Raw genomic sequence first — 27,648 nt, 5'->3', positions numbered from 1 at the left:
TTTTTTTTTTTTGGTGGCGGGTTGTACCAGGGATTGAACTCAGGATCTTCTGTTTGTGAGGCAGGCATGGCACCACTGAGCTAAATTGCCAGCCCCTTCCTTAAATTTAAAAAAAAAAAAAATCTCACGGGAGTCTGCAGTACAAGCATCATAAAAGTTCAAGCTCCGCCCAGGTAGTTTAAGGACTTAGCAAGACCCTGTCTCAAAATAAAAAAATTTTAAAAGGGGCAGAAGATAAACTCAGAGCAAAGGCCAGAGGTTCTATGTCTAGTGCCACAGAAAAATTAAAAAAAACTTTTACCAGGTGGGTGATCCGGTCCTGACAGTGGAGAGGCTTTCTGTGTCTACAGTGGATGATTGTACCCTTTGGCAGTCAGTTACCTTAGCACATCCCTTGTGGGTATTTATTTTGTTCCACTTGTTTTTGCCTTCCTATCACAGTGATCACCCTTGATAGCAGTTACATTAAAAGAAGATAGTTCTATTAAAGTCGGGTAGTTTTCATTAATAGTATGGTATGTAGGCTTATATAGCTAATAATTTAAAATTAGGGTGATAGCTGTTACAGTGAAAAAGCAAATAAAGTTTCTGGAGTTCATAATTTAGCAGTGAGTTTATCTGTTACTATGTACTGTTTTGTTCTTGTTGGAACTAGGCAAGGAACAAGAAGAAAAAAATCATTGCATAGTTGTTTCCTGCTTAAATTGCAATATAAGATAACAAGAAAAGATAAACCTTTTAGCTTAGACATTCTGTTGACCTGGGAGAAATCACACAAGCTCGGCAAACAACTTTTATTTGGAGAACTACGGTTTTCTTGAACCTCCCTGTGTGGAATATTCAACAGAAACCCAGGGCAAGTTTCTATTCCTCTAAAATGATGTCTTTTGCCTAAGAATAGACTTTCTTCTAGTTTAAAAACCAGATAAGCTATCCTACAGTGATCTAAATAGCCAGCAGCCTCACCCCTACCCTACCCCCAAACTCGATGAACAACACAATATAATTTTGCTGTTTAAAACTTGGCTGACCCAAACATGAACTTTAAAAGAAAACAAGAGTCATTACTAAAAGAGATTCCATTTCTTTCCGGGGGGCCTAATTTAAGATGACTTTCCAGAACATTGAAAAAATTTACTCTTCCAATGCTACTTAATTGTGAAACAAAACAAACACCCACAAGGCAGGCCAAATAGAGTTCTTTATGTTTGAATTTTATTATATGTATTTATTTTTGTTTTGGTCTTTTTTGAGACAGGGTCTCACCATATAGTTCAGGCTGGGCTCAAACTTGGACTCCTCCTGCTTCAGCCTCCTTAGTACTGAGATTACAGGTATGTGTCACTAGGCCCAGTTTGGATCTTAAATGTCTTTTATTTCATGAGTATATTTTCTCTGTCTAGGGCTGTCATAACAGTTTGGAGTAATTTATCAGGATCCATTAAAAATTGTGCCTTAGTCACTTTCCTTGTCACCAGGACAAAATACCTGACATCCACAACTTAAAGGGAGAAGTTTATTTTGGCTCACATTTCAGTTTATAGCTGGCTGGACAGCATGACAGAGGGGCACAATGAAGGACAGAAAGCAGAAACTCAAGGGAGGAACAAGGAAAGGGAGATACAGTGGTACTGCAGTTTGAGAACAGTTGTTTGCAAACAATTAGGTTTGAAAACAGAAGCGTTTGGCAAAACTTTGTTCTTGTTTGCTAACTCTGCATCAGGTGACAGACACAACTGCAACCGTCTTTCCCAAAGTCACCGAACAAATTTAAGTTCCACTTACCTTTCTGGTCATACCTACAGTGACCCACCTCTTCTGGTCAGCCCCCCCTTTCCTACAACAGCCAGCTATAAAGACCCTGTAACTCGGTCACCTAAGTGTCTCACCTGTGACTGAATTAGACTTGAGGGGGACATTTAGATGTAAATCCTAACAAACTGTCTTGTGAATTTTAATTGTGATAATTTGTGAGTCACTCATTCCCTGAGATTTTCATTTAAGATTGGTCCTATCAGACTTTCCATAATACCTCTCTGTTCTTGGTTCTGCAGAACCAGTGAGTGATGGTGCTAAATCCTTAACCCTGGTGGACCTGGCTTCAAAGCCCTTTGCCCTCTGCAGGGAATCATACTCCCTCCATCACACCTTTTAGACACCCAATACTGTGGTCCTAGAGAACTAGAACAGATTGAACAACTACGAAATGTTACATATGGTACAGAGGCCCAGTGGCCCAGTAGAGAGAACGTTGGTTTTACAGGCAGGCAGGCCTGGTTCAAAATATACAGCAGTACTTTGATGCTTTTGTTGGAGTAAATTGGGCCTCACTTGTTTTAGCTGTGAAATGAGGACAGTTATATCACCATCAGTGGGATGATTTGGGGACTTAAATGCATAGGATCTGATCATCTGCCTAGTACCTAGCAGGAACTGATGAAATGGTAGCTTTTCTTGTAATGATGTGTTGACAAAGAGCTCCTATGTTCTGATTTTTGGTCCTTTCATTGTTGTATACGTGGTATCTAAGTAATAACTTCCAAATATGAGTTATTTCAGGAATAAAATGACTGAATAACATTAATTTCAGGTAGTGCTAAACCAAGGCTGTGACTTCCGGGAGGTGATTGAACTTACATTTTGTCACTTTAAAAACAAAATTTCAATGAAATTGTTGAGACTCAGGATAATAAATCACTGTCTACCCTCTAAAGTGTTAAATAAGAGAGCTCTGCTAGATCCTCTCTAAGAAATCTTCAAATTTTAGAATTCTTTGAGTGATATTAAGCTCAGTAATACAAACCAGGATCATTTAATTTCCACAGTTCCTGAGAAGTGAAGACTACCAAAGATTTCTGTGAGAGTAGGAGAAAGGAAGTCACTATCTGGTCCTTTGTGTCCACCAAGAACAAAAGTGTCAGTTCTTTATTCTATTAGATTTATAAAAATGACAATACCTATCATAACACATAATGTATCTTATAGTTCTGTTAAGTATAGTTTTTTTCTGTTGGTAAGTTTATGGGACTTCATTTAACCAGCAACTAAAGGCTTTCTTGGCATAGGGAAAGAAAGAAAAGACATCCATTGTCCTCAGGGATTTTGTAACACATGCTAGGGTAAAAATGTAAAATGAAAAAGCTCTTAAAACGTTTCTGAGGAATGAACTTCCTAAGAAGACCTATCTATCTGATCCAAAATATTACTACTTATGGAGGTGCTGAGCTAGAATAGATGCCCTCTAGAGACCCATCTAGTCACCTATTGCCCTGATTCAATTAATTCATTCTCATTCTCCCTCCCTCCCCTCCCTCTTCCCCTCCCTCTCTCTCTCTCTCCACATATTGCTCTGATTCAGCTAATTCATTCATTATCATTCTCTGTATCTGCCCCCCACTTGAATGTCCAGTGATTCTTCTGCCTCAGCCTCATGAGTGCTGGGATTATATGTGTAGGTCAGCACACCCAGCCAATTAATTCCCTTTAACAAATCATGGATTTTTGTAATCCACGGAATTTTATGATCCATGATAGTTGCTTAAAGCCCTTTGCTGTCATTTAGAATTTTGTTCTTATATAGCTCTTTGGCGGCTGTGTGTGTACTGTGTTGATGATATTATATACGAAAAAAACTGGGAGCTTACATTGGGTACCATAGCACACACCTGACATGATCAGACAGCACTGAGGGAGGCTGAGGCAGAAGGATTGCAAGTTTGAACCAAGCCTGGGCAACTTAGTGGCTTAGTGAGACTCTGTCTCTAAGTTCAAGGGGGTGGGGGGAAAGAGCTGGGGGGGGTATAGATTACTGAGGCCTTGGGTTCAATCCCCAGTACTATAAACAAACAAACAACAGTAGCTTCCAGAAGAGCCACAGCAGCCAGTGGAGATAGTGTGTATGGATGTATGAGTGAGGAGTTAGGGAAGACTCTACTTCAAGAATAATCTTGAAGCATCAAGAAAAAGAAATTTTGATAGATTATTGAAATCAGCAATACATCGATTTTAGATATGAAAAACTGGGGGGAATATGGGCAAAATCAAGGAGAGCAATAAATTTCGGACATTTCCTTTATTCTTGGGATTTAATGATTTCCAGTAATCAGCCCTTTGCTGTTTTGAAGATAAATTATCTTTTCTTAGAATAAACTACTTCAGTAGATCTCTCTTAGATCTTCTTTCTTTACTTAACCTCTAACTCTTTCCTGGTATCAGTAGCCTTCTGTTTCCCAAAGGAGTCCATTTTAGTATTTTGTTGTCGTTTTTTGTGGTACTGTGGATCAAACTCGGGACCTTGCCCTTACGAAGCAGGCGTGCTGCCACTGAGCTAAATTCCTGGCCCAGGAGTCCATTTTATCGTGGGCAGTTGTAATGGTTATATATTCCTAGGACTTTCCTGTGACTTCCATACTTGGTACTATTTCTGCCTTGTTGGATAACTACATCATTAATCTACAGGGCAGCTCTAAAAATATTTGAGAGGCGCTGTCAAATTTCTCTTAAGCCCCGCCCTCCCCTTTTCAGACTAACTATCCATTCTTAAACCATTTTTATGTCATTGTTTCCGTTTCCTTTACTGACCTGATTGTTCTTCTTTGGCTCTCTGGCTTGTCCGTGTTAGCTTTCGGATAGGATTTTGTAGTCTGAGCAAAACCCTTCTATGCAGGACAGGTTGGCATTATCATATTTCTTAACATATTTAGCTCAGCGGTTCAGTGGCCTGTCTTGCAAGCGCAAGGACCCAAGTTCAATCCCCGGTACCAAAAAACAAAACCATATTTAGGACATGAGTGTTTTCATCAGGTGTCACCCCGTTTCCCTGCCCTGCTCTGTAGGGCTAGAGTATCTCCAGGGCCACAGCTTGCTGATGCCGTTGTATTCTTCCGTACAGTTAGGATTTGATTGTGTTTTTGTTTTTAAAAGAATTCATTATGTTGAATTCAGAGGATTGGATTTTGTACTAACAGAGGCCATTACTCATGGGCACTTAATAAATATTTCTGAAATGTAACTGAATAAATAATGAACCTTTGTTTATATTTCCTTTTCACGATAGTGTAGCAATTTGACCTAGAGTTGTCAGGATTAGAAGTCAAAACATTAAAATTGATCTTATCAGAGCCTGACATTGGGAAAACAAGTTTACTTCAGATGAGTTTTGTATTGAACTCTTGTTGGAAATGTTTTTAACAACTATGTTGTTTTTACTTAGGAATTGTGTTATATTTCATGCAAATTTGGTTAGAGAATAATAGTGGTTATTTATTATTTCTTGTTCATTCCATCTTCCTCTTCCCTCACTGATAATCTGGTGGCTTTTGGTAAAATAACAGTTAATCAGCATGGTTTTATAAATAGTCAAGGTATTGGGCCAACTGCTTGTCTTGTTCTTTGTTTTCTTTCCAAGTCTTAGGATGGTCATTATAACCTTTATCAGATACAGAATATAACTAAGTGGATTTTCCCCTTTTGTCCTTCCTGTGCAGTGAAAGAAACTACAGTAAGGGGAATCAGGAAGTTGATGGTCATTATTGCAAAGGGTAAGGAAAACAATAGCAGCCAAAAGCACCATTTACCTGAAACCTTTATGTGATTTGGTTGAGGAAACACTCGCTGAAGCACATCTGCCTTTATGCAGAGGGATTTGAGAATTAAATTTACTTCTGTAAATCTAACATGAAGGTGAGAGGGGAGAGACATTTCAAGTACAGATAAAATATACTACCCTACCTTAATCAATTTCATAAGCTGCATGTGCCACAATTTATGTCATCAAGTTTTTATGGTATCTGGATCTAGAAACAGGGAGATGTGATCTTATTTTAAATGTTCACAGAGTCAAATATACTGATACATGGACTAGTGGCAATTGGTTCTTAGTTTGTGTACTAAGTTAACAGGAGCTGCTACCAAATTTCTAATCAAAGTCAAAAGGAAAGGATACATTCTTTCCTCCGTGTTTCTTGGACGATCTTAGTTGAGTTGGAAGAGTCATCAGTGGACAGTTTTCAAGAAGTAAAAATGCAATTTTTGTTGTTTCATAAAGCAAATTCTTTTCCTCTGAGAATTCTTTCTCAGGGTTGCATGATGTTCTGGAGGGAATTATTCATGGTTTACAAGAAACCTTGTGGCATCCTCTAGGAGCTTAAATAGGCTGACTTTGCTGTGAACATCTCAAAAACAGAATATTATATAGGAAAATCTTGACATCCTGAATGTCCATTTTTCTAAAAACAGAAAAAGTTTTTAGTTTCCGATTCACTTTTCTTCTACTAATTGCCTGTTTGTTTTTGTAAATTAAAAAAGTGGTAAAAAACAAATAAAAGTTATGGTTTTCAAGCATTTTAAGTATACAGTAGTGTTAAATATGCAACAGATATCCAGACTTTTTTCATCTTGCAAAACAAAAGCTTTTCAAATTAAACAGCCTGAATTTTACTATGTGTTTCTATGATTTGAGAACTTCAGATATTTCAAATAAGTGAAATCATACATATTTGTCTTTTTGTTACTAAGTTTAGTTATCTCACTGTCCTCAGTTCATCCATATTGTGGTATGTGTCAGCATTTCCTTCCTTTTTAAGGCTGAGCAATAAAGACTCCATTGTATTTGCCCATTCACCTGTAGATGGGTATTTGGATTGCTTCCACATCCTTGCTTTTGTGGATAATGCTGGTATGAACATGGATGTACAAGTGCTACAAATGTCTCTTGCAGATCCTTTCATTTCTTTTGGATGTATATCCAAAAGTAGAATTATTTTTGAAGGCGTACCATACTGCTTTTTCATAGTAGTTACACCATTTTTCATTCCTTCCAAGCATGCATAAGGTTTCCAATTTTTTTTAGAAACCTGGAGCTAAAATTTTTTCATTTGATTTTTTTTTAAAAGACAAGGTCTTGCTGTGTACTTTAGGTTGGCCTTGAACTCATGGTGATTGATCCTCCTACCTCAGCCTCCCAACTGCTGGGATTACAGGTGTGATCCACCACATCTGGCTTATTTGTCGATTTTTACTCAGGAAGAAAAAGTGGTGCATTCTCATAGCAAAAATTACAGATCCCAAAGTTGGCAGAACTATCAGGAAAAATAAATAAAGTTCAGTAAAACATCGTGAAGAAAACATTAATCATGTCTTGAGAGTTTACAAATAACAGGTGTACAGTGCACTGGGCTGTTTCTTGCCCATTCATGGAAATGTTTCAGAGACTGCAGAGTCATGGAAGATGGATTATCAGCTATCTCCAGTGATTCACTTATTCCCCCTCATTGTGTCTTCCCTTTTAAATCTTAAAAATGTTTCTTGCCCATTCATGGAAATGTTTCAGAGACTGCAGAGTCATGGAAGATGGATTTATCAGCTATCTCCAGTGATTCACTTATTCCCCCTCATTGTGTCTTCCCTTTTAAATCTTAAAAATGAACACTAAAAAATTAAGAAAAAAAGACTTCTAGTGCTTTGAAGTGTGATTTACTTGTATCATTAGTTATTTCTTGGTGTAGTCTAAAAATATTAAAAATAACTTTTAATCTGCTTCCTCTAGACAATGTATTTTAGAAAGCCTGGTAAACTTGGATAAAAGAACAAGGGAAATTTGTGACCTAAGAGCAATTAATGGCTGCGTAACACTTTTAAAGGACCCTTTTTGGGCCTTTAAGATGCCAAACGCTCCCTCTGGTGATACAAGCAATAACCACAGTATGAATTAAACATCTCCGATTTTTTAAATCATTTTTTTCATTCTTAGCCCCCTCATGTCTTAGTGCTTTTCACCTTTGTCCCTCGTTTTGTAACAATCCTCTGTGCTTCGCTTTCCTCAACTATAAATCCCAGTCCTTCCTCATTCCATCTTCTCTTGCAATAGCAGCTTGAGGAGCGCGTTCATGGCACTTCATCTTCGGTTTCAGCAAAGCTTCTTGGCCTGTGGCCGGCCTTCCCACTCCCCCACCCCCGCAGTCTTCCTGGAACGCTTCCTGTTATGCTCTCCCGCTGTCTGTTCCCTTGAGGCCTACTTGGTTTTGCTTTTCCTCAGGCAGCAGTCCGCATGGCCGGAAGCCGATTTAGGGCCGGCGCACTTCCGGTTGTGCCTCCTCTTCCTCCTGCACCTACTGAGCTGCGGGGGCGCCTCACCGCTGTGGAAGTATCAGCACAGTCTAGGCCTGAACCTGCTGGAGGAGATGTCAGAGGACCCAAAGCTGAAATACTTGTAAGGGAACTCCTAAACTTTCCACAGCAGATTGGGGGCAGGTCAGAGGGCGGCATTTCTCTTGATACTAGTCCCTCAACTGGGCTTGCTTCCACGGGGGAAAGACTATGGAAAGACTTGGGCTTACCTATTTCTGCTGCCGTGATGCCACTCATCAGTAGTTTTATTTTCTTACGATAACTGTTTTTGTATTTTTTAAAAAACGTGTGTATGTATTACAACCCCCACAAATAATCCACTTGTGGCAAGAGAAGTAATGAAAAAAATGTCTACACCATTGGCAATGGCTCCTCAATATTGAAAACCATTTTGACAGTTACGACAGGCTCTGCACCTTTTCTTTAACCTAATTTAGGGCACTGTACTGAGTGAATAATGTTTGTAAAATACTGGAAAGAGTTTGCCCCGGTCTATTTTCCCTTAAAATATAATGCTTTTTCTGTGAAGCCTGACTGTGGTTTTTAAAGAGAGTCTCTGTAGTGTCTGGTGTCCGGTGTTAATAATTGTGGTAATCAAGCCTTATTTATCTGCATGATGTAAAAAGAAAAGGCTTCATAATGTAATGGTTAGGAGGCCAGGCTCTGAGCTGCTTGAGTTTATTTAACAAGCCCTAACACTTAAAAGCTGTTTTCACCATAGCCCCTAGTTTCTCAGTCGCAAATTAGTTTGTCTTATATGATTGTGGAATAGACAGTTTAATTGATACAGATCCACAGTCCCTTATCTGAAATCTTTGGGGATAGATGTGCTTCAGAAGCCTTCAGATTTTAAGAGATAACAGTAGATAGGTAATGTAGTGAGTTCTAAGGAAGCACCTAGTAATTAAGAAGCATATCAGTATGCGATTAAATGTGAACCATTACACTGTGAGATACATTTAAACTATAAAGTACAGTGGACCCTTGACTTAAAAACTCAATTGATTTCTTAGGGCTTATTATAACTCAAGTTGGTTGTAAGTCAATACAGCTGAGATCTGGATGTTTACCTGGATACACACTATAGATAATAAGAGGCAGATGAATCTAACAACCTAATTAGCCCAAATTGTTTGTATGTTGGGCTGGTCATAACTTGAGGGCCCACTGTATTTCACACTACTACAAATTATGTCTTTTTTGAGACAAAGTCTCACTTTATAGCTCATCCTCTCATGGAACTCATGGCAACCCTTTCTGCCTCAGCCTGCTTAACTGCCGAGATTACAGGTGTGTGCCGCCATTCCCAGCTTAACTTGAGGTTATGTTTTGCCACCAGTGAGCTTGCATATTTCTCTCTCCTGTGCCAAGCATACAGCTTAGGCTTCCAGAGGAACTGTGTAACTGTGGATTAGAGGTGTAGACTTAAATAGCAATTACATTTCAGCAGTGCCTGGAAGATAGTAAGCACAATATAAAAGTTATGTGAAAAACTGAATTCTTTCTGTTCCTGATGACTTTTTGGTTTGTCATTATTTAGAAAGTTAAACCATTGTGGTTTAAAGTGTATGTAAGTAGGATAACGCACATACTTACTACTTGTGTGCTTTTAGCATTGCTGTTTCATTTTAGTTTCATATCTGCCCTTTTCCAGTTGTAAAAGAACAAAATATATGGAGAACAATATAGAACATGAGAGTTCCGTGTTTCTCTTTGTGTTCATCTTAACTCCCTCTTGCCTAACCAACCAGATGGCCCCTCAAAGAACAATTTAAAAAATTGAAATATTTTTTGCAATTTCATATTTTCTTTGTGACTTTTGATTTCTGCCTTGAGATGTTTCTACACTTAGGCACACTCTAAAACATAAAACATCTTATGCTTCTTAATCTTTTAATCAGCTTTACTTTCTGCCAGTGGATCATTTCTTGAACATCTATGTAGAAAAATCTTTTTTTTTTTTTTTTTTTAGACAGGTTGTCTCTGTGTAGTTGAAAATTGTTAAGTTTCAAGCAACTTAAATGCTTCTAAGGTTATGTTACTGTAGGGTAGATGTTTTGTGTGGAACTCTTGGTTCTGTTATGATTGGCCTGACAGTTTAGTGATCTGGTACATACTGTTCTATGAACCATATAAAATATATTATATCTCTTACAGTAGGAAATAATTAGACCATTTGATTTTCCCTCATCATCTAACACATAGTTACTTGGTCAAAGCCTGACCAGAAGAGGAATGTGAGAATATCTGAAAGAATAATGTATACTTTTGAAAAAATAAACCAAAACTGGAAGCAGTAACTATATGATCTATGAAGGTCAAAGTTAAAAATTGAAGGAAAATCTTATTATCTTTATGTATCCAAGAAATACGCATATCGACTAAATATATAGATATTCAAGTAATCCAGAAGAGTTAAAATCCTTAAATTAGTTTTTGGTTTGTGCCTTTTACCCATAAATCAGTTTTCTACTAATTTCTAAAAATCTCTTTAGAAGGAAAGCTGAGGTGCTGTGGTTGTAGCTCAGTGGTAGAGCGCTTGCCTAACATGTGCAAAGCCCTGGTTCCACCACCGCACCCCCCACCCACTCTAGGAGGCTGAGGTAGGAGGAACACAAGTTTGAGTACAGGCAGGGCAATATTTTCATGTTGGCAAGATCTTGTCTCAAGACATTAACTGTCTGGGGATGTATCTCTTGCTAAAGTCCTAGATTTAACCACACAAATCTGATACTCTAATTTTCATATTTTTTCTTTCTCCTTGCCATTAATTTATCCATCATCATTAATCTATAAACATTTATGCGACAATTTGGGTGATGAAAGAGACATTAAACTTAAGACATACCAGTATGGTTTACTAAAATCAATTTGGAATGTTAAAATTGCTAGCAATCTTTTTGAAGTGGAATATTATTTCTAAGGATTATTTTATAGTTTATTGCAGTCATTGATTCCTACTAGATCTTTTCCTTCTGAATTGTGTTTAAACTTTAGTCATTTAGTAGTACATTTTAGTTTCACAATATTTAAAATGTTATATTTTATTTGTATAAAAGAAATAACAGAAGACAAGGTTGTAGTCAACAAGGGCGAGACTATTCTGTTTCAGATATGCTACTCAGAAACCAAGGAGGTAAATAAGAAACTAAGGTATCTGAAGTACTTCTACTCAGTCTTCTAATTTAAAGCTTAATACAGGCAGATTAATTTTTTGGTTGTCTTGATGAGCCTAGCTTAAAAATGAGACAGTTAAAATATTAGGATAAATTCCTGGGGGGGTGTCTAGTATAAAAATAAATGGCTGTAACAACAGAAAAACAGAATAATGTGACTTAAAAATAACAAACATTGAAGCTGAGCACAATGGTACATGCTTATAATCCCAGGTTTTGGGAGGCTGAGGCAGGAGGATGGCAAGCTCAAGGCCTTATCTTAACACAGAACTCTTTGAAAGGAAGGCAGCTAAGTGAGACCTTGTCCCATCACATATTATTTTCTTTTTCTTTCTTTTTTTTTGCTTTTGAGACAGGGTCTCACCATATAGTTTAGGCTGGCCTTGAACTCAGTGTGTAGACCAGGCTGACCTTGAACTCAGTGGTCCTCCTGTCTTAGACTCTGAATGCTGGGGTTACAGGCATGCACCACACACGCGGTCCAAGACAAAATTTTTTTTAAAAGGTCTGGGGTCTAGCTCAGTAGAAGAGTACCTATAGGTTAGATCTCAGTACCACCAAAAATAATAGTAATATAATGTATTTATTTCTCACATAAAAGCCTGTAGAATGGTCCTTGGTTGGAATGTTCAGCCCACATTTATCGGCGACTTGACGTTTTGATATTCTGCCTTGTTCAACCAGTACGGTAGTCCACAGTCATCTTCTAGACAAAAGGGAGGAGGAAAGAAATAACTCCCTTTGAAAAGGCATAGCCTAAAAGTCACTTTTGCCCACAGCGTAGGCCACAAATTCATAATATAACCCTAGTAATCAGGGTAGTTTAGGCAGTTGTGTCCCCCTGAAGCTTATTTATATGTGAAATGGAAAGGTTCCTGGAGGAGGTGGGCAGTTGCTACTGAGGTGCATGGTGAGTTGTGGATACACATCAACAAGAAAAAGACTTGGCTCCATTTGTATGGACATTGAGCTTTATAAATCACAGTCCTTGGGCTTCTCTGAAAAGTGCCCAAAAGTTATCTGTAGAAAAAACGATCTCCTGATTCCTAATTTGGGAAATAATTTATAAGGATACACAATTACTTCAAAAGTATAAAATGGGATGGAGATACAGTGCAAAGCTCAGTGGCAGAGTGATGCTGGAGGACTGGTTTGATCACCACCACTACAAAAAGAAAAGTAAAATGTATTGTTTTAGAAACAATTCAGTGAAAATGGGAATGTACTCATTCAACTTTGACTGAAATATGTACTTTAAGATTTTTATTGTGTCAGTATACAAATTGTATCTTCTGTCATACCCCCTCTCCTCCACTTACTAGGAAATTTTAGAGTCTATCACCAATATAGTTCTCACCAATATATGGTGTTTATTTGGGGGAATTTTTAAACAATGCTGTTAATATAACTGTCACATACTTCACTTGTACATGTTTTGCTAGATGATGGATTATAGATAGCTCCCTGAGATAAACAGGTTTCTAAATCCTCTTAGTCCATTTCACCCTCTTGCCTTAGCAGTCTGTAGTTTGGCCTTATAGTGTTTCTAAATTTTCTCTTGAAGAATACATATACTGTTAGAAGTCATAGGGCTCTGACATGGAAAACAAACAAAAATTAATAAGCTGTTTACAACTGCAGTCAGTTAATTTCACAGTGGCTCATAGAAGCGGTAAACTAATAGGGTTTCTCTTTCTAGACAATGTTTTATAATTCCTTTCAATTAGAATATTATTACCTGTATGTAAGTTGAGCATTAGAAAAGTAATCCCCTATCTGCTATATTTCACATACCTATAACATTTAACATGCGTGAAGTCCTTTTGTGCAATTTTTGGGCGCATAGCATCATTGAGGTGGAAACCAAGGTGGTTTGTATTTGGCCCCAGTGCTGTTTTGATCAGCTCTCCCATTTGTTTCCAGTAGTGGTCTTAAAACCAGCCTTCTTTACCATTCCCTCTCTTCTTGCCTACTTTGCCTCACATTGAGTTAAAGGGTCCTTTTCTATCAAGTACTATAGTTTTCAAGTGGAAGCAGCAGTGTATAAAGAAGAAGATGAGTGATAGAAATTTGTAGGACTTTGGAAAAAAAGGTATATAGTGAACTGTGTATAGAAATGGGTTTGTTGGGTGAGAGCACGTGGACTTGTGAGTCAGGACTTGTTAGAAGTTAAATCCTGACACTTGTGTTACCTTGAACAAAATAAAATTTGTGGGGGGTACTGCACTTACAAGGCAGGTGGCGGAATCACTGCGCTAAATCCCAGCCCACCTTGAGCAAATTTTTGAAACCGTTTCCTCATCCATAAAATAAGGACAGAAAGACCAAGTATACCTACTTGGAGTTAGGATTAAATAAATAATACATGTAGTAAAATGCTTGGTAGTATGTGTGCGAAGCATCACACAACTCTGTATACTGTTTACTTTTTGTCCATATCCCATTTATCAAACTATCAAAGACCATGTCCATAGGGGAGGGAGGGCCCTTCGCTTCTTTTATTAGTCACCATGGCTTGCTTGCCTGCCTAGCCCTTGAAGTTGAACGCAAGCTTAGATTTGGGGTATTTGGTGCACTGCATTTTAAAGCTGGGAATTCTGGAGAATGATACATGATTTCTGCAAGGATGAACAGTGAGAATAGTGCTCATGTGACATTCTTGGGCTTTTGAACAGTGTACTATTATGGCATGTATCAAGTGCTATATTGACTAATTGGGAATGAAAGAAAATTTTAAGAGAATGGAAAATGTCAAACTCTTGCTTTTTAAACTTGAGTTAAAAATGTGATCACCCTTTTCTGCCATAGTCCTCTGTTCTGATATGCTGAAGCAACCTCAGTAATGCCCCCCTTTTCTCCACAGCTCTTTGTTTTCTTAGTTGATCATCCTCCCACTACCTACCCTGACACAGAACCTAACCCAGGCTCCATTGCTCTACCTCACTCTGGCCTCAGGGTGGTTCAGTACTCAAGTGAGACTTCCAGGATTTTTTGCATCTTTGAGTCTTTTACACCTTTTGTCTTACAGAGTCCTTTTCTGTTATTTTTGAAAGAACTCCTTGGGCTAGATTCTACAGTTTTATGTGTACGATTTGGTTTCAACAGAAAATCGTGAATGATTACAATTTACTTTTAGTTACACTTCAAGTCAGCTAGGATGTCCTGTTTCTCAACAGGGCTCCAACCCTTTTAAAAAAACAGTTTATCTTTCTTTTAAACAAGTGGAGGTATTAACTGGAGAGTGCAGATGGAAGACAGGTTGCCATATCAAAATAAAATAATGCCTGGTTTCCTTCTCCCAAATAACGTTCTTTTTAAAATATGGGAATGGGCGAATAGGTTTAAATGATAGAATTTAGAGTGGTGCATCTAGATACCTTTTAAGTCAAGGAGCACAGTGGCTAGCCAGCATTTTAATATTTGTTTGAAAGTAGACTGCTTTAAAAGCCCTGGAGGTAGACTATGTAATCACTTGCATGATGGTTCCTAAGAATTAATAATTAAACATTTCAGCATAAAATGGATTTATAAATAGACTTCTTTGGGTTTGGAATTCCCTACCAAGTAGAATTAGTTTCAGTCTGGTAGAAATGCTGAAATGGGCTTAAATCTGATCTCTGCTTGCTTTTACTCTTTAAATCCAGAGTGGGACTTTGAGAAGGAGTGTGGGACAGACCTATGGGAGGTCACTTCTAGTAGGGCTGTAGGGTGTGAGCAGAGCATGATGCTTGCCTTCACCTGTGTTGGCTCAGCTCTCCAGTTGAGAGCACATGGCGAATTTGGTCATATGCTGCTAGCCAGTTCATGCTTTCAGTCTCAGTTCCTGCTTGGAATCCACGATACTTGAATAGATAAAAGTTAGAACACAAAATGTGGCTTGTTTCCAAAGCTGTATGATTATAGAGAGACCAAAAAAAGCTGGCACAGTCTTTTGTAACAACACAGGTAAATGTAGCAATTTATTTGCCATCTTTTGCTTTATTTGTTTTCCCATTGCTTTTAAATACACCTTAACTTTAAAACGTGCTTTAAAAGCCTGGGAGATCCTGGAGTGGTAGCACATACATGCTTTTGCAATCCCTGAACACTCAAGAGGCTGAGACAGTAGAATCACAAGTTGGAGCCCAGAATGGGCAACTTGGTGACTGAGTCCCACCTCAAACCCTTTGAGCCCTAGGTTCAATCCCTAACACCTCAAAAATAAAATAGAGTTCCTGGAAGCAGAATATTAAGTGATTTGCGTGTCAAAAGAAATGTTTCCATCCTGGGGTCTTGCACAGGCCCTGAGTACCAACAGCTGTTTTCTTTTTCGTAGCTGTCTCTATAGCAATAAATAGGCATTTCACATTTCTGGAGCCTTGGGCTTCTCAAGGCTTTAGCGTCCCTCCTGAATCCCAGTGCCCTTAGACTCAAGAGATTTCCTTTTCCTACTTCCCCAGGCTAAAATCTGAATCATGTACTGCCACTGATTGTTCTGTTATAATAAACTTCACATATATAGTGATGTATATCGGGAATTACTTCAGCAGTTGACCCAAGGTTTGTACTCCTGGGGATTTGCTGATTAGGCAGGACTGAGATGTCTTTCATTATTTAGTGGGTCTTTTGATATAGGTCATGTGAAGGTTGTCTGTCAAGCAAAGCTAGAATGTTTTGCACAGGAACTGAGTTGAGATTTTGATAGATATAGATCATTATCATTCCCCCTTTCAGACAGTTTTCTCTTTGGAAATACTTCACATTATTTCAGGCTCTGAAAATGTGAATAGGACTAGTGTCTTTCTTAGGGAAAACTGCCATCTTACTGATGTTTCCCAGCAGGAAACAGTTTGTTGGTGATGGATATACTGCTAAGAATGGAGAACAAGTGAGAAATTAGAGGTATTTGTATAAGCTTTGGTGGCAAATGTTATTTATGGAGATAGTGCATTTGTTTTTAAAGATTAAATTGCTAATTGTACAATTTATCTCCTCTTCTAGAGAATGGAGAACACTTACATTAATTCAGGAATTGTCATTTACCTGCAGCCACCATATAGTGGGTGGTTCAGTGTTTGATTTGTTATGTAGTCACGCTATTATTTCAGGCATCTTTAGAAAGATGTCTCATTCATGAACGACAGTTTTTAGGGAAGCCACCGTCAAAGGTCATTACTATGAGAACATAAGACCCAACCATTCCGCCAGATCCTTTTCCTCCACATCCCTTCACTTTCTTCCTTTCTCAGATGCCTCAACAAGGCTTCATTTGTGTTGCTAAGAGATCAGTGCAGATTGTATTACACTTAGTTCCCTGTAAGTTGAACTTAAGAGGAAGGTGCAGTGATCACAGTGATCGTCACTGCTTACTTACAGTGAAAAATATGAGTGTTCCTTAGAACTCAGAAGTGACCAGAAACCAGGATCCATAATTCCAAGGTTATGGGAGAGCTGGAAGGCATGGGTAATTCATGTTTGATGTGCAGAAATGATTCTACCTGTTACTGCCATTTACAGAGAAGGCATCCAAGCGGTAATAAACATAATACATTAAATGTGATGAGGAAAAGTAGTGAGCGAGCCACTATCTGGGAGGTGGTATTTGTTATTGCTGGCATTTTGTCCAGACATTAGATGCACATGGTGATTTCAACTATATTAACTTTCCATGTCTCACCCCCATAAGAACTTTAAAATGCTCTTGATGTGTAAGGCTGATCTTTCTCTCCTTTCTTTTGGTTCATAGTTCCTGTAAGACTGTCATCTTTGACCTTTATGATGATCATCCTTATTGCCCAAGTTTCTTCCAAATGGAGTTCTTTGTAGTGTTCTTTACTGCAGAACATATGCTAGGACAGCCAGCTTTAGCATAAAATCATTATTATACATCAGAGAAGGTGGGGGGCCATCTCCTGGCATTTGTTGACATTATTTGAGATATTTTTGTGTTGTATAAAATAACAGGATTGACCCAGTAGAGCCCAGGGAAGTAATTTATGGAACATTTGAAAGCCAAAGTTTGGGAATTTTGAGACAAAGCTGGAAGAAACCTAGACATGCTAGCAGTGCTGATTGTGAGGTTAGAAAGCAATAATTTTGTTTATTTTTAATGCATTTCTAAAACCAGATGTATATCTTTGTGTGTTTATCTGATATTTCTCTGCTTTTTAACATCCCTGGTTTGTGTCATCAGAGATTGCATTGCAAATAAAGTCGAAAATGCCTGATGAATAGTATGCTTTCAAGTACATTATCAGTCATTTAGACCAAAAATGCCCTTGTGTTACCCCTTAAAGGGTCATCTGAGGATTATGTGTTATTTGGCCAAGCACTGCTTCCACTTGGACAGGATCGAGAGCTGAGGTGTAGGGTTAAGGGTGTTTTCATCTACTCTATGTCCATACCTTCGACCCAGTTTCAGTTAGCAGACAAAGGCATCGCCTGTGGAGTTAACCAATTAAAAAGACTTTTAAAAAATCATGAGTATATTGTATTTGGATGTCTGTGTATATTGTTTTAGATTTCAGATGAGGTTTTCTTTTCTATTTAGATCATTTAGAAATTCTTCCCCTAAAATCCAAGTAAATTATAATAGCTTAGATGTGGCCATTTGGAAGAATGATTGAGAACTTTGGCACAACAGAGCAGCATATCTGGGAGGTTGGTTGTGTCTTTATTTGGTCATATTAGAAGACTGACTCTGGCACTGCAAGAATTGTTTTGCTCTCACATATCTTAGTCTGTGTTGTGGCCAGAGCTGAGCGGGCACACCAGGTTCTAGAGATCACTGACAGGCCAGGTCATGTCCCCTGTGGAAGATCTTTCTTGTGCCCCCAGGTTCTGACTATTTTGTACATTTTTATCTCAGTTGGAGAACAGTTTTAGAAATTGCCAAGCTGTTCGAGATTCACGAAATGGAAAATAGTGACTAGTTTCAGTAAAATGTGCTGTTTTGTTTGCATTCTTTACAGAAATGTTACAAATACATATTCTTGTTCACATAATAAACCTTGGAAAGGAATTCCAAGTTCATGAAAGACGGTGGGATGAAGAATCATCCCACATTGGAAATTCAGTATTAGTAGTAAAATATTTGTCTTTTTAAGTGATACACGATTTGCTCATTGTTCATATTCCTTTTTCTTAACTAGCTTAAAAGCACTATTTGTGTGTGTGAGTGTGTGTGTGTGTGTGTGTGTGTAACTTCAAAGTATCTCTAGCTAGAAAAATAAAATCCTACATTTTAGAATTTGAGTAATTTCTTTCTGTGGTATTCTATTTCTATTTCTGCCAGCAGAAACTGCTACCATCAAATGAAAGGGGTTATATATTTTTTTTCCTCATTGAGTTTATTGGTACATTTTAGGTATAGAGTACAGTTACATTCTTTATTGGGATCTTGCACCTTTACATGACAGGTCTTAGTTCTCATTTTTTCCCCTTGTCCCTGCCCTCCCTTCACCCCCTCCTCCCCTCCCCATTTACAAACATTTTATTTCCATTTTTTTCATTTTCTCATATTTTTTTCTTTTCCCTTATTACCTTTCCCCTACCCTTCCAACTTTCCCTACACCTTTAGCCCTTTTCTTCCTATTTTACATATTTAACAAAAACTTATTAAGTGTTTACGCTGTGCCAGGCACTTTTCTAATTGCCTTGCATTTAAATGTTTAAACCTCTTAACCAGTTAACTAGATTTTAGTAGTATTCCCAGTTTGCAGATGAGGAAATTGAGGTTTAAGTTAGTTAATTACCTGTCCAATATCACTTAGATAAAAGATGTTGGAGGTAGGATTCAGATCCACCAGCCTGGCTTCAGAATTTGTTGTGTGCAGCACTGTGTTCTGCTAAGTAATTATTTCACAAAGGAAAAAACGCAAAGGAATTTAATCACAGCTTTTATATCCAGAGTGTCTGAGGTACTGGCTGTACCTAAGTAACTAGAGGCCATTTCCCTTAACACTGGCAACTCTGCTAAATTCATTTGTGCCCTAAGGCCTTATTCTATCACACAAACCATAAATAAAAATACACAATATGCCAAGAGCTAGGACTTCTTGACTGGGGTCTGTGTCCCCATTATTCTTTTCTTTCTTTTGTAATTTGTAGTATGTTTCCCCACGTGGTTTTAACAAAAGCCATTCTTTTTCATATACTCTTGGTGTTGGAATGAGGCCTCAGGATCAGCCCTTTTGTACCTTCATTTTAAAAATGGGAAATTGAGACCCAGAGAGATCAGCACCTAAGCCCTCAACAGCTTGTTTTTAAGAAAAACGTGCTTTAAACAACTGGCTTCATTTAATGTTCTTTACTTCATTGTAGTTTTTGAAATTTTACAGAGTACTGTGGGAACCCAAATTAAATAATTTTAGACATATTCGAAAGCAAATATGTTAACCTAGTTTATTTCTCAAGGCCAAACCTCCCATTTTTTTCTGTCATTTGTCTTTTGTTTTTCCCAGCAGACACATGCATTCCTACTTGTAAGTTACATCAAGTCTTACAAGATCTGTATTGCTTTACATAATTACATGTATATATCATAAATACATACGCTTATTATTGAGTTGATCCAAGCAACTAAATGGTCAACAGACATAACTACTAGTGGTTATCAGATTGAACACATCTTTAGTGGAAAGTAGTTTCTGTAATAGGCTGAGGAATATTGTAGCCTAAATACATTGAGTATATCCTGAAATTGGATATCAGTATTAGGAAAACTAGAAGATGATCTAGCTTTAAAAAATGGAACTGTGTTCTTTTTGCGGAAGTACTTATTTGTGGGTTTTTGTAGTGCTTTTTAAAGTAAACTAGTGTGTGATTTAGAAGATGCAACTGGTTTAATAGCTTACGTTATAGAAATTTGTATTTCAGCAGAATTTCCCTGTAGAAACCAGTTTAGAAAAATGAGTGGGTCCTTAGTAATGAGCTTACCAATGGCTGCTAGTAGGAAGTACAGCCTGTGCACACAGCGTGTCTGCTCTGTGGACATCCCTGGGCCTTGACCCTCTTAGCCTTTTTCTTGGTATTAGTTCAAAATATTTTAGATTTACATATTTGGTATTTTATTTTCTTCATGTGATTGAGAAGCTTTGGCACAAGAGAACTGCCTATCTGGGATATTGGTCGTATGTTTATTTGGCTGTTGGACTGTAAGAACTGATTTGCTTGCACATAGCCATGAGAATGAAGTATCGATATTAATCTAAGTAGACTGTAGGTATCTTACACTACAGAAGATGCAGTTACACTACTGTGCAAAGTAGTGGATTGGGGCTGGGATATAGGTCAGTGATAGAGCACATGGTAAAAAGAGAAATCACAGTTGCAGGGACTTTTGTGTGTATATAAAACAGGAAAAACGCCAAAATCAGTCAAAAAAATGCCAAAAAAAAGGTGATTGAACATCTGGAAAAACTAGAAATTGAGCTAAATACATGAAAAGAGTTAAGTTTACTGTATTCTAATGCCTTTTAAAATAATGAACCTAATTTAAAATTAATGGGAAAAAGACCAATCTTAATAAAAATGCACAAGTTTGGCGGGGAAAAAAAAAGCACATGAATCCTTAATAGCTTTACTTGTGTGGCTGTGTGAACGGATACAAATCTTTGCATTGATGGTTAATATAATTAATGCCTCAACATAACCATAAATGTGATTTATACAGTTGAAATGATAAATTTTTAATAAAAAGTTGTTTGATAACAGGACATATATTTTCCCAAGCTTTAATGTTAAAATTTCATAATATAAACCAAAACTTTTTTAAACTTTAAATTTTGAGATTTTTATAATTTTCATGTACATCTGAAGAAGTAATACTGAGATAGCGTATGCCCTTTGCCTAGTTTCTCCCAATGTGATACCTTGTAAAACAGTAAATAGTAGTACAGTAACACAACTAAATTGATACAGTCCACTAATTTTTATTTTGATTTCCCCAGCTGTGTTTAACACAGTAGTAAGTCCATGTGTTCATTGCTGCAGGAAAGTTGCAAAGTAACGCATCAACACAAGGACCCCTGAGATCGTTCTTTTTGTTATGTTCTTTTGGTTTGATATTGGAGATTGAACCCAGTGCCTTTACAATGACCTGCAACCCTTGCCTGACTGCCTGCCCCTCCCCCTTTCTCTTCTCCTCCCTCCCTCTCCCTCTTTCCTCTCTGCAAGCTCCTCTTTCTCCTCAACTCCAAGAGTGCTGAGACAAGCATGTGCCATCCTGCCCAGCAGGGTTACCCTCAGGACACTTAACCTTTGTCCTTATTCCTTAAGACACACCCACACCTATCCCTGAAAACTACATAGGAACATTAGGTGAGTGGAATTCTGCATTCTGTAACCTTTAGAGATTCACTTATTTTATTCAGCATAATTTCTGTTGCGATTCATCCGAGTTGATGCTTGTAATTTTTTTTTCTTTTCTTTTTTATTTTCTTCTTTTGCTGGCTGGTATTCCATGATATTAATATGACATAGTTTAACTAGTCAGTGAAGACCATATGGATTGTTTTGAGTTCTTGTCTATGAGAAATAAAGCTTTTGTAGTTTGTAATAGCTAAGTCTCAAAAATAGCCCAAATGCCCATTAATGGATGAATGGATAAAGGGCTTTAAAAACAAAAAACAAAGGAGTACTACTCTCCCATAAAGGATAAACTGAAGACATTTCTAGGTAAATGGATGTACCTCTCTGGTGTGAAAAACTGAAGTTAAATAAGGACTAATACATATAATAGGTATTATGAAATAGGAAGATAATGTTCAAATGGGAATGGAAACTAGGATAGGATAAAGAAAGGAAGATACAAGATAAATGGAAACAGCTCTTGTAAATGAGGGGAAGAGGGGTTGAAGGGAGAGGGAGGGAAAGCGGGAGAAAGAATTAAGATAGGTACAGATGCAAATTCCATATGATGAATGTTATGTATATATAAAGTGTACCAATAAAAAAGGTTATAAAGCTTTTTTGAACATTTTTCACAGGTTTTGTGTGAATATAAGTCTATCTCCCTGGGTTGTAAGGCAATTGTACATTTAGGTAAGAAATTGCCAAATTCTTTTCTAGAGTAATTGTCCCCACCGGTAATTATATCAGAGATTTTCTACATATTTGCCAGTATTCCTGACATTTTTATATCATGAGGTTACACAAAAAATTAAAGGTTTTAGTCAGAGTATAATTAGAATATCTTCAGTATAAAAATGAGTGGTTGAGGCAGGGGGTTTAGCTCAGTGGATCTGGTGCCTGCCTCGCAGGCTCAAGGTCCTGAGTCCAATCCCTGGTACCAAATAAATAAAATTAAAATTAAAATGAGTGGTTAAATAAGGACTATTAAAGTGAGGAAAATTAAACTTTTAAGCAAACTCATGCTTTTTTATTTTGCCTTTAGATAGGAAAACTGCAAATGTAATTCTGTCCTAGCATGATTAGAGATTGATTTGTCTGACATTATTTCAGTATTTCCTTTTCCCTTTTCCATTTCTTTGGTAGGGTTGTCTTAAACCAATTAGTCTTTTTTTATTTTTTTATTTTATTTTTTTTAATCTCAGGAACAGAATAAATGAGAGGTTTAGGTAGTTGACAAATATTGAATAAGAGAGAAAAGAATTTTAAGAGGGTGATGGTCTAGCAACCAAAATGGGATTTGCCCTCATGACTGAAGAAGTAAAAAGATGTATTGAAAAGATTTTGAGGTACACTATTGGGGATCAAAAATAATTATACATAATTCCTTTTCCTGTGCAGGTTGTTTACAGTCTTTTTTTTTTTTTCCCTTTGGTACTGGGGATCAAACTCAGGTCCTTGCACTTGTGAAGCAGACGGTGGAACCACTGAGCCCTGGCCTTCCTGTGCAGACTGTTTTCTCTCTCATACACTTTAAGTATGTGTGTAAGTTGTATGATACAGACGCAGCCAGTCTTAGGATTGTATTGGTGCATAAAAATTCCTTTTTTTTTTGCATGTTGTAAGCGCTCTTAACAGTGTTTTCTGAGCTCTCAAGGTGAATGAAGCACTAAATTCTGTGTATGTTAAATGTATTCATTCATTTAATTCTTGTAACAACTGTAATTACCCCCAAAGTAAAGCAAATACTACTTCAGTGTCTGAGGGTCAAGAATTTAGGAGTTGCTGGGGTAGAGGTAGGTGGATCTACCTCAGGGTCTCGTAATGGTTGCATTTTTACATACTGCTGTCATCTAACGGCTTAACTAGGGCTGGGACATTTTCTTCCAATATGGCACACTCCAGTGGCTTTTGGCCAAGACCTCTGTTCCCTATCATGTGTACCTCGTTATAGAATTTCTTGAGTATCATCATATAGCGATAGTTGGCTTCCCCCAGAACTGATCCAGGAGCAGCTTCGTAGAAAGCCACATTCTGTAACTATAACTTAGTTATTGAAGTCATACAGTGTAAATTTCTGCCATAACCTGTTCACTAGAAGTGAGTCAACAAGACTCAACAAGTCATCAAGGCGAAGAGGAGGGTAACTGAATATTATCTCCTGAAAGAAATATAAGATGATTTGTGGACTTATTTTAAGATAAGAAAATTTAGGAATGGAAAGGGTATGAGTGTCTTACCTGCAGGGTACAGCAAACAAGTGAGGTGCAGAACCAGGACTTGAATCCCAGCAGCCTGGCTCTGTGAACTTTTTTTCAACCATATTCCTTCAGCACTCAACCATTTCTTCTTTTTAGTCCCCTGCTTGTATCTGGATATTTTTTGGTTTTATATGGATCTTTATTTTATGCCTTGTTCCCGGTACTCTGACTCAAGAACTAAATGACTTTGACTGATTTATTTAATTTATTTCATAGTTTCTGATTACCTCCTGCCAAGTACTAAGGCACTTATCACTGTCCTGTGAGGAAGAACTTTCAATTTGAAGGTGAGCTGAGCTGGCACTGAAGAATTTTAAGCTGTATATTGAGTAGTTCCGTTGATAAGTTTTTGCCTCTTTCTAATTTGGCAATTTGTTAGTGCATTGTATATGCTTGTGTGAGCTGAAATGGGTGTTGTGGCAAAGTTCTTCAAATGAAGTTTATCTGCTGCTCATATAAAAAATGAAAAAAGCTTTAGAGCCCTGGACAGTCCTGGGATCTTAACAGTATGTTTCCCTCAGGCCATTTAAGTGACCATGAATAATTGTGTTCTGAGTTAGATTTTTCTATGTAGTTTGGTAGAGGAATAATGACTTTCCTTTGAATAAATCTTAGTTGTAAAGGAGCACTTACCCAAAATATGCAGAAGAGAGGTCTAAGAATTTTGATGAGATCTTTTTCATGTTTTCTGCTTATCTTTCATTTTGTCCTTCAATGGGGAAGTCTTTTGCGGTGGGTGATCTTTGATATTTTTTAGCTTCAGAGTACTCTATAGGATTAAAACAATAAGGACAAGTATACTTCAGAGAATTAGTATGCAGACTTCTGTTTACAGTATACTGGGTTAATATACACAGTGCATTTGAATGAAGAGCGAGATTTGATCTACCAGGGTTGAAACAAAGCAAATCGCCGGAAAGTAAGTTGTTTAGAAGAACCCAGGAAGCAAGGGTGGGGTATAAATAGGATAAGAGTTGAAGGGTGTTGGCTTTTTATAAAGAACTTTTTTTTGGGGGGGGGTACTGGGGATCAAACTTGGGACCTTGCACTTTCAATCAAGGCAGGCAGTGGAAGCTGAGCAAAATCCCAGGGCCTGTAAAGAACTTTAAACCCTAAAGACTTGAAAACTGTTTTGTTCAACAGCACTTAAGTGAATTGGTTTATAATGAGGTTACATTCTCACAGATATAGATGTCATTTCCTATCTAGACTAATTAAAAGCCAAAATTCCTGGTTTTCCTTTAACCCACTCTTTTTCCCTTGTTTCTGCCAGCCCCAAGGAAACTGGTTAATAGTGAAGTTTTCAGTGCTCACTTGTATAAACCTAACCATTGTTGTCTCAAACCCTAGAAAAAATAGTTTTTCTCTTTTCCTTTTACATGAGAAATGGCCGGCGTTGAACTTTGCTTCTAAGAAATGTTATCAAAGTGGGAGATTATAAAGCCAGCTGATTATAAGTAAATTTAATTGACCTGTGATAGGCTTCTCAAAGATTGGACATGGTGCAATGGTGAACTTAATGCTGATTTGTTGTCTCCACTCCCTGTGTTAGTTACAAACAGTGCTCACACTTTGCACAAATGAGTGTGGAATACACTTCTCTTTTATTCAACATGTGCTTTCATTAGCCTTCTTTCTTCTCCTGATCCTACTAGAAACGTGTGGATCATCTTTGCATAAAGCCAGAGCATAAATTTGGTTGTTGTGTAGATTAATTCAGCAACCTCAGTAGCAATTAGAGCATGCACTGGTGGAGCTCTCAAAATAAGGGAGGCATGCATTTTGGGTAAATTTGTGGCTCTTGTCTTTGGAAAGGGAAGTACTATTTCCAGTTTAAATCTCATAAAACAAACCTGGGAGTCTATGACAACAGCATAGCAACCCTTTTATCTTATGGTTAGTTGATCCTTAGCAACTGTAGCAACCTGGCCTCCTGAATGGAAACATACCTTCCCAGGGTATGGGAAGTCTAGTAGGTGGCCATTGTCTAGTAGGAGGGGAACTTGAGCACCTGCTCCGTCTCAAAGCCAGTGCCAGTAAGAAATTGGAGCTTCAGCAAAGGCTGGTCAGACTCTGTTGGGCTGCAGTGAGAACTACATGCCCAGGAGACCATTTAAATGTTGTAGTAATCCATTTCCGTGGTGGCAAGACATGAATAGAAAACCATACCAACCGAGCAAAGCCTTCTTTGGAAATGAGATGATCAGCAGTCCTCAGGTTCAGTCTTAAGTTGGTGCTTAAAAAAATGAATAAATGAAAACCACTTGTAGTTTATTTTAAAAGGGTACAGTAGTTGAACCAGTGTTTTAAATATATAAGCAGTGCTCTTCCTCTAGCTTGTGTACCAGAATAGCCCTGTCCTTTGAAAATTATGCTGCACAGGTCATGGAGCTCTTTTCAACACTCCCGTCCCCGAAGCCAAGTTTATATTACATGGTGTCTCAGATGGGAGATGGCAGTTCATTAGGTGGATTCCTCTGTTCTTGTCTTAGTGGGAAGAGAGGCAATCAAGAAGGAAGAACACACCGCACTTTCTAGCACCACACAAAAATGGTCTGTGGTCCTAGAGCTGAGCCTTAGAGTCACTAGTAACCCTTTTTTGTTAGATTATTATTTATTTTAGAGGTAAGTGTTACAAATTAAAATGTGAAGTAAGTTACATGAATGTATATTTTGCTATATTAAGATCAGCTCTGTGGAACCAAGGACAGGCAGGAGAGTAAGAAAATTTCTAACAGCAGAATTGGACTGGAAATACCCAGTGTTGATATTTGTAAATAGAAGGAGCTTCTGTTTGTTTTCTCAGTATTTATTTTGTTTCTTGGTTATTTCTCCATTCTGTTTCTCTGAAGATAAGACAGGCAGCCTAATTCTCACACAGTATATTTTCTCACTTTAATAGTAGCAGTGTGTGTTTATAAATATCTAAATTCTAAATGTATAAATATTTATTTGAAAATATTTCTTTGATCTCTCTTCCCCACTGTTAGTGTTATAGGTAGATAATTTGTTATAACTTCCTTCAATACCTTTTTTAATGTCTTGAGTATATATTTTAGATCACTGAAGAAGTTAAACTAGCAATATGAACAATTTTTTATTTTCCAGATTACTTTTTTATTAGTACGTGTTTGCAGTACAAAATGTTGACATTTCTTGTATAGAGTTGGCATGTATACATAACACATCTTAATTCCCTTTTTCAATACCAGGGATCAAACTCAGGCTCTTGTGCTTGCAAGGCAGGCAGTGGCACCACTGAGCTAAACCCCCATCCCTTAATTCCTTTTTTAAAATCCTCTTTCCTTCCCTTTTGATTCCTCTTCCTTTGAAAAAGGTCTATCTTGCTACTTCCTGTTATTTTGGATTTCTCACAGAAGAGACACTGTACGTGTCGTTTTGGTCTTTGGATGCCTCCACTTAACTACAAATGATTCAGTTTATCTTCTTTATGGTAAAGTAATACTCCATTGTGTGTAAATATCCCATTTTCTTTATCCGTTCATCTGTTGATGGACAAACAGGCTGCTTCCAAGATTAGCTATTATGCATTCTGCTGCTGTAATCACGGGTATGCACGTATGTATGTATTCCTATAGTAAGGTGTCTTTAACTCTTTAAGGGGAATAGTTGGGGCATGTGGAATTTCTAATCTCCATACTGATTTTCATAGTGGTTGTACTAGTTTACATTCCCACCAGCAATATATATAGGAAGGATCCTTTTTTCCTACTGCCCAGCCAGCATTTGTTATT

General features: G+C 37.6%; 1 protein-coding gene across 8 annotated transcripts in view; it reads left to right on the top strand.

The window, feature by feature from the left end:
• Rbpms (RNA binding protein, mRNA processing factor) overlaps positions 1-27,648 on the top strand; it is a 169,977-nt gene that overhangs the window by 42,798 nt on the left and 99,531 nt on the right. For 5 of the 8 annotated variants that reach the window (XR_004517854.1, XM_033765385.1, XM_010622008.2 and 2 more), the window contains exon 1: positions 8,033-8,209. The exons of the other annotated variants lie outside the window; for them this stretch is intronic. Coding sequence is in view for 4 of the 5 variants with exons in the window: in XM_033765385.1 (XP_033621276.1) it covers positions 8,048-8,209 (162 nt within the window). In the remaining variant the exon portion in view is untranslated. Of the gene's footprint in view, positions 1-8,032; positions 8,210-27,648 lie in introns of those variants that run through there. 8 annotated transcript variants of the gene reach the window in all.

This window comes from Fukomys damarensis, unplaced genomic scaffold, assembly GCF_012274545.1.
Source record: "Fukomys damarensis isolate Sample0158 unplaced genomic scaffold, DMR_v1.0_HiC HiC_scaffold_18, whole genome shotgun sequence".
NCBI classification, from domain to species: domain Eukaryota; kingdom Metazoa; phylum Chordata; class Mammalia; order Rodentia; family Bathyergidae; genus Fukomys; species Fukomys damarensis.
This window is presented reverse-complemented; position numbering and strand designations above follow the sequence as displayed.